Source organism: Lathyrus oleraceus, chromosome 3 (assembly GCF_024323335.1).
Source record: "Lathyrus oleraceus cultivar Zhongwan6 chromosome 3, CAAS_Psat_ZW6_1.0, whole genome shotgun sequence".
NCBI lineage: Eukaryota > Viridiplantae > Streptophyta > Magnoliopsida > Fabales > Fabaceae > Lathyrus > Lathyrus oleraceus.
In genome coordinates, this window is record NC_066581.1 from 141,961,978 (window position 1) to 141,975,376 (window position 13,399).

At 38.5% G+C, this 13,399-nt stretch overlaps 1 protein-coding gene across 1 annotated transcript; it reads right to left on the reverse strand.

Annotated features, from left to right (window-relative positions):
• Positions 1 to 2,846: 2,846 nt before the first annotated feature.
• Positions 2,847 to 11,614, reverse strand: LOC127130087 (uncharacterized). The gene is made up of 2 exons (XM_051059160.1): positions 11,518 to 11,614; positions 2,847 to 3,321 (listed from the first exon to the last, which is right to left on the reverse strand). Exons 1-2 carry the CDS (start codon positions 11,612 to 11,614, stop codon positions 2,927 to 2,929), a joined length of 492 nt encoding a protein of 163 aa, XP_050915117.1. The 3' UTR covers positions 2,847 to 2,926.
• Positions 11,615 to 13,399: the final 1,785 nt, after the last annotated feature.

Here is a 13,399-nt window from a genome sequence, read left to right on the forward strand (position 1 = left end):
TTTTAAGTTAGTGTGCTCGCCAAGGATATGGGCCCTCGTGCCTACGTATCCCCATACGTGCAATAGGGAAGTCAGAGCTTCGTAGTTCGGCTCAAAAATGGCGTATTTATTTGGTTGTTTTTACTGAACAGTATTGACGTTTGCACGCTACTGTTCACTTGCTTGTATACTCTGTCATGGGAGCGGAAAGTATTTGCTTGTTTGCAGTAAAATGGATACGCTTGGTTCGCACTCTAGCAGTTAAACATTACTTGCTCACACATGGAGGCTTAAGCTTCGTTCACGGTAGAACGGAAGTAACACGTCATTATTGAAAGGTTTTGAATAGAGTGCACTAAGGCGATAAATGATTTGATTTGTTAGGGTTGATTTTATGCATGGAGACAAGTATTAAACTCTTAACTATATACAGTCAACGATCCAATAACTCGGGAGTTGAGAGGACAATGTTGTCCTAACCACTCTTTTCATCCAAAAAAGAGGTTTGATTATGAAAGGAGTTTGGCAAGTTTAATGTTGGAACTTAGAGGGAGACAAGTCTCTAACTCTTGACTAAGTACAGTCAACGATCAAAGTATTTGGGAATCGAGAGGACAATGGAGTCCTAACTATTCCTTTTCTTCCTCGTAGCGCCTAAATCTAACTTGTTTGAATCATGAAATGTTTTAGGGGGAAAGTCAAGTGTCGGGTCCTCAGTATAGGTACGACTGACAACCCAATTACTTGAATGTTGTGCACAAACACGTACACTCCATTTGGATTCCAATTTGTTATGAAAATGGTTTGAAAAAGGAACTTGACGTTGAATCAAGTGTTTGAATTTATTATGAAAAGAGTGAGTGAATAATGGAGGTGAGATAGAATAAGGTTGAGAAGAGAATGAAGAAGGGATGTGAATAATGGATCTTGGAGTGGATGGAGAATGCTTGACGTTGGATCAAGCATTTACATTGCAATGACGTGAGTTTTATTCGGAAAACAACTTGACATTGAATCAAGTACCTTTTGTTTCTTTTTAAATGCTTTGCTTATCATTTTGTATTTTATCTTGTTTTGATTATCATGCATAGTGGACTATCTAGAAAACAATAAATCTAAGCTATTACATGACTAGGGGGAGGGGGAACATTTAACCAACAATGGGGGGATGGATCCACACAATACAATGGAAAGGGAATGAAAGGAAAATACAAGTTCTAAACTACTAAACTATATAGCATGCCTAATGCATACAAGTGATATGGTACTTCAAACAATACAAAACTATTGAATAAAACGAAATGGTAGGAACATGGCTAGCTAGGAGTGAGCTTACTTGTCTAGGTCATATGTGACAACACAAGACAACAAACGAGTTAGCATGAGATAAAGTCGAATGAATGAGAATGATGTAAGTACATACAATGGTTAGAATTGATTCAAAAGGTAATTGATTAATCAATGAAAAGTAATCAAGGATCTATCCTATGATCATGACAAATGAAATTGGACATACAAAGTATTCATCACTTAAATTGAAATGAGATTTTCAATTTAATCAAAATGATCATAAACTAAAGAAGCGATTAAATGGACAATTAAAGTGACTATTAATTCTAAAAATTAAAATCTACCAAAACATGCATTAGGAAGAAAATTAATCAAAGAGAAAATTACCAATCTATATTCAAGAATAGAATTCTAATCAACATGATTATACAAATCAACATACAAAAATCCAATTGAATGAAAATTAACTTAAGGGAAAAATCATGGTAAAATCTACCACTAAGCATGTTAATCTAATCATGAATTAAATCAACAAAACGAATGAACCAAAATCTAATGGCAAGTTATCCTAATCATGGGAAAGTTAGCTAAAGTTGAATTAATCTAAAAAATTCTAAAATCAAGATGACTATTAACCTAATTTCTAACTGAACACCTAATCTTAATCGACAAAGAAAATTTATCTAATTAACCAACAAAGTGTGTTAATCTCTAATCAAACCTCTTATGCAAGGTCTTTTTGCAGGGTTTGTGTGTGAGCGAAGCTTCTTCTGTTGATCGAAGAGAGTCGTGACGGTTAGAAGGGGTGATTCCCCATTGAAGTTAGTTGAGGGATCCTCTTTGAAGAGTTGTTTGGAGGGAGGTTATGGGCTTTGTTGAAGAAGTCCGCTCTCTTGGTGGTTGTGGAGAAATTCTGTTATATGGTGTTGAGAGAGAGGGGGTTGGAAGGTTGGAGTTTGGTTAGCGGTTGAAGGGTTTTCAGAAAATCGTTTCAGAGCTTCTCTATCGGTTCTGTTATGGAGAGAGATTGGTAGACTCAATTCGGATGTTCCTGGTTTTTGTTGATCTCTCTTCAGTTTGTTAGAATCCGGTTTATTTTAGCCTCAGTTGAAAAAACAGAATTCTGTTATAGGTTGTTGGATCCAGTTGGCAGTTAGGAATTGGTTATGACAGTTGGGAATTTCGGTTATGGTTTAGTTACAAGCTTCTTGGAAGTTGTTAGTTATAGGATAGAAGTTTTTTTTTGGATTCTGTTCTATTTTCAGTGCTTTCGGTTATAGTCAGTTTTGTTTTGGTATGATATGTTGATTAGTGATTATTCAAATAATTGTTTGCATAGTCTGTTGTGAATTGATTGGAGGGTGTAAGTTGAAATGGTTTGAACCCTCTGTTATGCAATTGTAGGTTGGACGGTTGAGAAGTTGTTTTGGTTTCGTCCGAAGGTTGGAATTCTGTTGAATTTTATGCCGTAAGTTCTGAAAAATCAGCCTATGTTTTGATTCTGTTATGAATTGCTGGTGTAGTTAGTAAAAAAATGGTTAATTGTTGTTAGTATTGATTGTTGTAATATTGTGCAGGTTTTGGTTGGAGGGATTCAAGAAGGAGATTTTGGAAGCAGGTGGTTATATCCGTTGGAGTATTGGCCTGTTACTAATTGTCATAGGGAAGTTCTTTTTTTTGGTGAATTAGAAGCAGCAGATTTCTCAGAAGCAGAACTAGTTTTCTTTGGCAACAACACTTGGTTAATGTTAGGAAAAACTCCACCATGCGCAATTGTCGTTCCTTGAAGTAATTTTCCTAATTCATCATCATTCCTCACGGAAAGGCGCACGTGTCTAGGATTAATCCTATTCTTCTTGTTATCTCTCGCAGTATTTCCAGCCAATTCAAGAGCCTCGGTGGCGAGATATTCGAGAACGACGGTGAGGTAAACTGGAGCACCGGTTCCCAAACCCTGTGCATAACGACCTTTCTTCAAGAACCTAGCAATGCAACCGACGGAGAATTGAAGATCTGCTTTGGTGGACGACTTTCTTCCTGTCGCCGCCTTTTCTTCCAGCGGCGGGTTTCGTTGTGACGGTTATACCCGGGTGGGTTCTGTTATAATCTGGTGTGCAATGCTTAATTTTTTTTGTGTTATGGTTGTTATTGAATATGTGGTTATGCTGCTAACTGAATGGGTGTTGATGTAGTGAATTGTAGGTCTTATTTATTGTGTTACATTACCGGCTAGTGTTTTTGAACTGCTATACTGTTACTTTAGGAACATTGGATGTTAATGGTTTTCTTTGGAATGTATTAGGTGTTATGCTTGAGTTGCTTTGGTGTTATGATGAATTGGTCATTACATTTGACTATGATGATACGAAATAAATGGTTTTGATATATATTTACTGTTTGGAAATGTCTTGGTTTTTGTAGGTTTTGATGGCATGAACATCATGAATCTTGGTTTTTGTAGGTTTTGATGGCATGAACATCATGAATCTTTAAGAAGAGATGGCCTATTCGCACGCGAAGCAAACTTCGGGGTGAGAAATAAAATGAGAAGATGGAGATATGAAGGACCAAAGCGACCATGTGATTCAATTTTGGGGAAAGTTGTATTTTTTGTAATTTTTGTATTCGTTTGAATTAATGGTTGTAATGTATGTCATGTATTGGTTTAAGATTGTTGAATGATGAATGGTTATGTAGATCCAAAAAACTTGTAATGTAACCTTGAAATTATATGGTTTTACTATGGAATTTTGTACGAGATTATTGCATTGAAGTGTGATGAAATGGTTTATGAGTTTGTGCTTATGAATGGTAAGTAATGCTCATGTTTAGAAACATGGCGTGGTAGGCATATGCTTGAAAATGACTTATGGTTTGGAATTGGAATGTGATTTCTAGATGTACAATTTATGTAATGGGAATACACATCTAATTGTGACTTGAGATTATTTGGGATTGGATTATGGTCGAATTGTATTGAAAAGAGAAAAATGGTTGGAAAATGAAATGAATCATGAATGATAGTTTAGGAAATGAGACTTAGGTTTGGAAATGGGTGGTTGACTTTGGTCAACCAGTTGACCAAAAAGTCAACTGTTGACCAAAGTCAACAATTGGTCAAAGTTTCCAAATTGCACCCTTTCATGTAATGAAATGTTATGTAATATCCACTTGAATGCGATCTTGGTCATGAATTTGATGTTGTAATGATTGAATTGACATGAATAAACTTTGATAAACAAACCATTGTGTTGAACACGAATTGAATTGTATGGGAAACTTGAACGAACCAATCACATACTCAAAGCTAAGCCTCTTGAAATCAACACACTTGACTGGACGGCGACTAACATTAATAAGACTTTGATAGATCATCTTAACATGAACCAATGAACCAATGAAATCCATCATGAACAGGCTATGAACATGAATAAACTACGAACAAACCCTGGGCTATGAATAAGAAAATGATCAGATGATATGCCACTGAACTTAAACCAAAGATCCCGAACAAGTGGGTTTCGACTGGATCTTAGCCAAGCAAATGAAACATACACTCTATGGAATGATAATGGGCTAATGAAGTAGGATTAGGGGTACACACAAGGAGTATTGCCATGAATTAGGGTTTAGGGACATGATTAAGGTTTATAGAAGCCAACAAGAAGTCATAGTTGAATCTCCAATGCTGAGCGTATACACAGGCTTCAAGAGATACCTCCAATTAGGGTTTGATAGTTTGATCCCACCTTAAGTTGCAAGGGAAAACTTAGCTTCCACTAGGTGCGAGCACAAAGCTTTGGATCCATGATGTTCGTCCTCTTGTATTAGAACAATGAATATGCAAATGAAATGAAATGATATGAAGATATGCACATGACTACGGTTAGTGACCTAGATGAACTTCGTGAAGGGTAGGGTGAATTTTGGGGTATGACAGCTGCCCATATTTAATTTTCTCAAACCTGAATGTATGGATAGTAACAGCTTCCGGACATTCGAGGTAGGAGAGGATTAAATACTAAAATATCGGAAAATTTGCCCATCAAAAACCAATGAAATGTGAAGATAGGTCACGAAGAAATTCTCCACTGAGGTATAGGGTGAACAAAGTGGCTTTTGTGCAAGGCAACTGCTGGGGATTTAAGTGTTATCTGGTCGATTGTTTATGAGAGGTTAGAGGTGAATGACATATGCATGATGCTAATGCGATATGATTATTCTCTTTTTTTCACAACAAGCTCTCTGTTTTTTATTAACAAGCTTTTCATTTTTCTCTTTTAGAAACTCTCTGGCAATCATTGAGAAAATTTTCCGTCAGGGAGAAATGGTGAAAGATCTTTTTTTTTCTTTTGAAAAATGGTTTGCGAAGTGGAACCTGGACTTTATTTTTTGTTTATTTATGACTGAGAAGAAAGAAAGGGAGAGAGGCCAAACACCAATCGTCTTTGCTGAGGGATGGAGTCCGAAGTTAACCTTATCGAAAAGAGAAGAGAAGGGTAAAGGGCGGGGCTCCGAAGTTAACCTTACCGGAGAGGGAAGAAAGGGGTAAAGGGCGGGGCTCCGAAGTTAACCTTATCGGAAAGGGAAAAAGGGGATCCTGAAGTTAACCTTATTAGGAAGAGAAGAACCAATCCCAAAGTTAACCTTATCGGGGAGGGAAGAGAATTATCCTGAAGTTACCCTTATCAGGAAGACAAGAAACGAATCCTAAAGTTAACCTTATCAGGAATAGAAGAAACGAAAATGGGCTTCCAAAGTTAACCTTATCAGAAAGAGAAGGAGTGGATCCTGAAGTTAACCTTATCAGGAAGAGAAGAGAAGTATCCTGAAGTTAACCTTATCAGGGAGAGAAGAAATGAATACGGGTTTCCGAAGTTAACCTTATCGGAAAGAGAAGGAATGGATCCTGAAGTTAACCTTATCAGGGAGAGAAGAGAAGTGTCCTAAAGTTAACGTTATCAGGAAGAGAAGAAATGGATCTCGAAGTTAGCCTTATCGGGGAGATAAGATAAATGTCCTGGAGTTGACCTTATCAGGAAGAGAAGAAACGGATCCCGGAGTTAACCTTTTCGGGAAGAGAAGGAATGGATCCCGAAGTTAACCTTACCAGGAAGAGAAGGGATTTCGAATTTAACCTTATCGGAAAGGGAAGAAAATAGTCCTGAAGTTAACCTTATCAGGGAGAGAAGAAATGAAAACTAGTTCCGAAGTTAACCTTATCAGAAAGAAAAGAAAAGGTGACATCGCTGGGGAAACATTCCAAAGTTAACCTTATTGGAATTGGAGAAGCAAAATAGGGGAGGGGGGGGGGGGTCCCAAAGTTAACCTTATCGGGAAGAGAAGACACGAAAAGGGGGTTCCGAAGTTAACCTTATCGAAGGAGAAGAAAAGAATCCTGAAGTTAACCTTATCAGGAAGAGAAGAAAGAGGATACAGATTTCTGAAGTTAACCTTATCGGAAAGAGAAGAAAAGTATCATGGAGTTAACCTTACAAGGAAGAGAAGGGGTGAAAACGTGTTTCCGAATTTAACCTTATTGGAAAGGGGAGAAAAGGATCCTGAAGTTGACCTTATCAGGAAGAAAAGAAATGAACCCTGAAGTTGACCTTATCAGGAAGAGAAGAAAGGTATTATGAAGTTAACCTTATCAGGAAGAGGAGGGGAGTGTCCTGAAGTTAACCTTATCAGGAAGAGAAGAAGGTTTCCGAATTTAACCTTATCGGAAAGGGAAGAACATGGTCCTGAAGTTAACCTTATCGGGGAGAGAAGAAATGGATCCCGAAGTTAACCTCATCGGGGAGAGAAGAGATGAATCCTGAAGTTGACCTTATCAGGAAGAGAAAAAATGAACCCTGAAGTTGACCTTATCAGGAAGAAAAGAAATGTAAGATGGTTCCGAAGTTAACCTTATCGGAAAGAGAAGAAACAGGGCCCGAAGTTAACCTTATCGGGGAGATAAGGGTTATATCCTGAAGTTAACCTTATCAGGAAGAAAGGAAATGGAAGACAGTTCCGAAGTTAACCTTATCGGAAAGAGAAGAAAGGTGTCCTGAAGTTAACCTTATCAGGAAGAGAAGGGAAGTGTCCTGAAGTTAACCTTATCAGGAAGAGAAGAAGGTTTCCGAAGTTAACCTTATCGGAAAGAGAAGAGACGGGTCCTGAAGTTAACCTTATCAGGAAGGGAAGAAATGGACCCTGAAGTTGACCTTATTAGGGAGAGAAGAAATGGATCCTGAAGTTGACCTTATCAGGAAGAGAAGAAGTGTAGAATGGTTTTCCAAAGTTAACCTTATCGGAAAGGGAAGAGACAGGTCCTGAAGTTAACCTTATCAGGAAAAGAAGAAATGGAAACAGGTTTCCGAAGTTGACCTTATCGGAAAGAGAAGAAATAAACCCTGAAGTTGACCTTATCAGGAAGAGAAGAAAAGGATCCTGAAGTTGACCTTATCAGGAACAGAAGAAATAAACCCTGAAGTTAAGCTTATCAGGAAGAGAATAGATGAATCCTGAAGTTGACCTTATCAGGAAGAGAAGAAATGAATAAGGGATTCCGAATTTAACCTTATCGGAAGGAGAAGAAATGTATCCTGAAGTTAACCTTATCAGGAAGATAAGAGGGTTTCCGAAGTTAACCTTATCGGAAGAGAAGAAACGGGTTATAGCCATATGACTCACTCTAAAGCGAATGGAAGGCTTGGTCAAACATATTCAACTTGCAAAGATACTCAGGGAGGTCTGATATTATGTATGTTTGACACGGTTGGGGAAATGGTTTGGCCAACAGAACTGGACTTACAAACGCTTCTCTCTATTGGGACCGAACGTCGCGGGGGTATTGAAAGAGGGTTCATCCACCAGGTTGGATTCAAGGAAAGGGCCGACGAAAATGGGTTATTGAGTAGTGCCAAGAGAGTTTTGGACTTGCTTCTTTCTCGTTTAGAGAGCTTCATGATTATATCAGATGATATGCATGAAATGATATGAACTATGCATGACGAGCTTATGCTATGATGGTTTATGGATGCCCCAAGTTTGGGCGTGGTATCCCTTGAACAAAGGTACATCCGCTTGGGTTACAAGTCTTCTGATTTATGGGGTGTGAGTTGCATCTCGCATGACTCCTCGAAATCCATATACTGCTGGAGAATGACATTTGAGCTGGATCTTCTGATGCCCCAGGCTGGATCTGAAAAGATTCTGCGAGCAGGGAGAGAATATTCGTCTCATTGGATCGTCTTGCCCCAGCCTGTTGGGTATCTGCACAGATTTCCCCAGTTTATTGGGTATCTGCATTGATTGCCCCAGTCACAAGCTATGAAGCAACTTTGTCGTAGATCATCTCAATATAACATGTCCCAGTGTCTCGGAATTGCACTCCTCTGGTTAACCATCTAGGAGAGATTGGCTTCTTATGCTCTCGGGGTGGCCTGCCCCAGTACGAGCCTTGAAGAAACTTTGCCTCTGGCTGGCTGACCTTTGAAACATACACTCTATGGAATGATGATGGGCTAATGAAGTAGTATTAGGGGTACATTAATAAGACTTTGATGGATCATCTTAACATGAACCAATGAACCAATGAAATCCATCATGAACAAACTATGAACATGAATAAACTACGAACAAACCCTGGGCTATGAATAAGAAAATGATCAGATGATATGACACTGAACTTAAACTAAAGATCCCGAACAAGTGGGTTTCAACTGGATTTTAGCCAAGAAAATGAAACGGCTGATGAAGTAGGATTAGGGGTACACACAAGGAGTATTGCCATGAATTAGGGTTTGGGGACATGATTAAGGTTTATAGAAGCCAACAAGAAGTCACAGTTGAATCTCCAATGCTAAGCATCTACACAGGTTTCAAGAGATACCTCCAATTAGGGTTTGATAGTTTGAGCCCACCTTAGGTTGCGAGGGAAAACTTAACTTCCACCAGGTGCGAGCACAAAGCTTTGGATCCATGATGTTCGTCCTCTTGTATTAAAACAATGAATATGCAAATGAAATGAAATGATATGAAGACACACACATGACTACAATTAGTGACCTATATGAACTTCGTGAAGGGTAGGGTGAATTTTGGGGTTTGACAATGGTTCATCACAATCTTTAACTTTCAAGTACAAGATTTCTTCATCAGGAAAGTCATACTATACTGACTGGTAATCGGTTGGTGAGCCAAATGGTCAGCCAAGACACTACCTTTGATCGCTTTCTGAGATCGGTATTCAATATCATACTCTGATAACAACATTTGCCAACAGACAATTCTCCCAGTTAAAGCAGGCTTCTCAAAAATATACTTGATTGGATCCATTTTGGATATCAACCAAGTGGTATGATTCAACATATACTGACGCAGACGCTTAGCAGCCCAAGCCAATGCGCAACAAGTCTTCTCTAGCATAGAATATCGAGTCTCACAGTCGGTGAACTTCTTACTGAAGGTAGTAAATTGCAAATTCTTTCTTTCTAGTCTCATCTTGCTGACTTAGAACACAACCCATACTATCTTCAAGCACAGTCAAATACATGATCAAAAGTCTTCCTTCAACAAGTGGAGACAGAACCGAAGGCTCAAGCAGATATTCCTTGATACTGTCAAAAGCTTTATGGAAATCTTCGGTCTAATCACAAGACTGTTCTTTCCGAAAAAACTTGAATATAGGCGCACATGTGGCAGTCATGTGTGAAATGAATCTAGAAATGTAATTCAAGCGGCCGAGAAAACCTCTGACTTGCTTCTCAGTTTTGGGCGCAAGCATCTCTTGTATTGCTTTGACCTTGGTAGGATCAACTTCAATACCCTTCTCGCTGACAATAAAGCCCAACGACTTACCAGAACAAACACCAAAAGTACACTTATTGGGATTCAAGCGGAGTTTATACTTCTTCAAACGCTGGAATAACTTCAACAAATGCTCAACATGTTCCTCATTGTCAATAGATTTAGCAATCATATCATCAACATAAACTTCAATCTCTTTATGCATCATATCATGAAAAAGAGTAGTCATTGCTCTCTGGTAAGTTGCACCAGCATTCTTTAGACCGAAAGGCATCACTCTATAACAGAATGTTCCCCAAGGTGTAATGAATATGGTCTTCTCCATATCCTAGGGTGCGATCTTAATCTGATTATATCCGGAAGATCCATCCATAAACGAAAAGACTTTGAATTTAGCAGTATTGTCTACCAACATGTCAATGTGTGGCAGAGGGAAATCATCTTTCAGACTGGCTTTATTCAAATCTCTATAGTCAACACACATGCGGACTTTTCCATCTTTCTTCGGCACATGCACAATATTGATCACCCATTGAGGATACTCAGCAGTCACAAGGAAACCAACATCAATCTGCTTCTGAACTTCCTCTTTGATCTTCACAGCCATATCAGGATTTCTGCTTGACTGGTGGGCATTCTGGCTTCAGTGGTAGTCTATGCTCCACAATATCATAATCCAACCCAGGCATGTCTTGATAGGACCAAGCAAACACATCTGAATACTCTCGAAGAAGATCAATAAACCCCTTCTTAGCATCTGGACACAAACGAGGCCCAATCTTGACTTCCTTCACATCATCTTCGGAACCCAAGTTGACAAGCTCAATCTGCTCTTCAAATGGCTGAATAATCTTCTCATCTTGCTCAATAAGACGAGACAATTCATCACTCACCTCTACATCACTTTCCTCCTCGGCTTCAAACACAGGTAATTCAAAATTTGGAGAAGGAGAAGGATCATTGTATTCAATGGGGTTAGGAACCAACCTGCATAATGATTTGATATTTTGATTTTAGGGAAGTGAATTTGTGACCAAATATTATGCAGATGGACAATTATATTATTTATTTATGTTTTTTTTGTGATTACCATTTTTAGAATAAAGCAAAAAGTAAAAATAAACATCAAAGATGTGGATGAATAGAATTAATTTTATTAATGATCAATTTAAAATGCCCAAACAATGTTCACTTCTCCCTTAGGCATAGGAGAAGGATTTTAAAATATAAAAAGCAATTACTTAGATTGATGCAAAATAACTGGAATATCAACAGCAATTCAACTGTTGCATGTCTGTCCATGCATCACAAAGTTGGTGTTGTTTTCCTCTTCATTATCATCTAGTACAACAGCTAAGTGTTGTTCATTCCCATGAATGAACCCTCCGCTACGGAAACTCAGTTGCATCTCTTCAGATCTAACGGTCGACGAGCCCTTATGGAACCCCAAACCAGTTCTTCCATTGTTGTCGGCGACCTCTACCGCACGCCCCCACTGATTAACAGGACCTTCTTCAACAATTCTCTGTGCATCTTTTAGAGAGGACATACATTCCAAACTCTCTTCTCAGCAGCAACAGATAAGGCTTGGAATGGAGTTCCAACCTCGTCCTCATCTTCTACATATGAAAAAGATGACAGATGGCTGACCAATAGTGCTTTCTCACCTCCCACAATCACCAACTTGCCATTCTTGACAAATTTGAGCTTTTGATGCAGAGTGGAAGTAACAACCCCTGCTTCATGAATCCATGGCCTTTCCAACAAACAATTGTAGGCCGGGTGAATATCCATTACCTGGAAAGTAATTTGAAAATCACTAGGAACTATCTTGACTGGAAGGTCCACTTCTCCAATGACAGTCTTGCGAGAGCCATCGAAGGCTTTGAAAATTACTCCATTGTACCTCATGGGAGCTCCTTGATATGATAACTTTGACAATGTTGATTTTGGAAGCACATTGAGTGACGACCCAATGTTAACGAGCACGTTTGACAAAGCATCTTCCTTGAAATTCATTAAAATGTGCAAAGCCAGATTGTGATTTCTTCCCTCCTCAGGGAGTTCTTCATCACAAAAGCTCAAATTATTGCATGAAGTGATGTTGGCTACAATATGATCAAATTGAGCCACAATAACATCTTGCTCCATGTATGCCTGTTCAAGAACTCTCTGGAGTGCTTCTCTGTGCGCTTCAGAATTTAAAAGTAGAGACAACACGGAAATCTTAGAGGGGGTCTAGAGCAACTGCTCAACCACGTTGAATTCACTCCTTTTGATCAGTCGAAGTATCTCATCATCATCATCACTTTTGGCTTTCAAATTGCTGGATTCACCAGACTTATCTCTTGAACAACCAATAGGATCTACACTAGGCACCTCCGCCTTCTTACCAATAATCAATTCTTCCGGGAACATCAGTCCAAAAACTTGACCACTACGGGTCGCCTTCGTCACATCTGCAATGCTCACTACTGAACTAGTCGTAGGTGATCGCGTTTATTCGCAAGTGCACGAATTACGTCAAAGTAATATAAAAGAATATCGATCCCACAGAGACCAATCATCAATCTACCGATTACTATCGTTACGGTGTTTATCTAAGATGGTATAAAAGAGATATTGGGTTTGCAAAACAACGGTAAATAATAAATGCAGGAAAAGACAGGTTGAATGTATTTCACGTCAGTTAAGTGATGTTTCAATTGTCTAAATAGAACTACTTATGAGGCAATATTTTCTACTCTTGAAAATAATCCATTTAACAGGAACTATCGCTTTCGCATATTCAGAACTGAGTTTACCCTTAAATTAAGGCCTTTTATTGTCACTTATAAAAGGTGCGCAGAACGCTAAAGTAGTAAACTTATTTTTAAGAAATGAGACTCGTAAACTTAGTTGAAAAGTGGTTTTGATTTGGAAAGTTTACACAAGGAGTTTCCTGATTTTAAATCTATCAACGCGTCCGAAAACAGTTTCAAAAATAGTTTTTCCTTAAAGTGGTAAGAATTCCTAGTTACTAAGCCAGGGTGCTTTCGCACTCCTCGAATAATTATAACTAACCAAGTTTGTTTTAGAAAACTCAAGTTAAAAATCAAAACAGCCTTTAAAGTATTTCTACAGATTCAATATGTGAAACATTACTTTAACCGCGATCCTTACATTCTAACCTTTAAAAGATTTAGCCAGACATGGTAACACAAACAAACACAACAGTGTTAATCATGATGAAAAGTTTGTTTTAGAATGTGAGGCGTGGAGAGCGAGTAAAGTGCGTAAAATAAATAAAGTAAAAGCGAGTGCGAAAAATAAATAAAGTAAAGCGAGTGCGGGA

Bases quoted from the DNA above. Each gene is read 5' to 3' on its own strand.
- LOC127130087 (XM_051059160.1), bottom strand. From the start codon at position 11,614: ATGTCCTCTCTAAAAGATGCACAGAGAATTGTTGAAGAAGGTCCTGTT. The intron at 3,322-11,517 runs GTTTGGGGTTCC...CGCCGCTGGAAG, and splicing joins CGACAACAATGGAAGAACTG to AAAAGGCGGCGACAGGAAGA.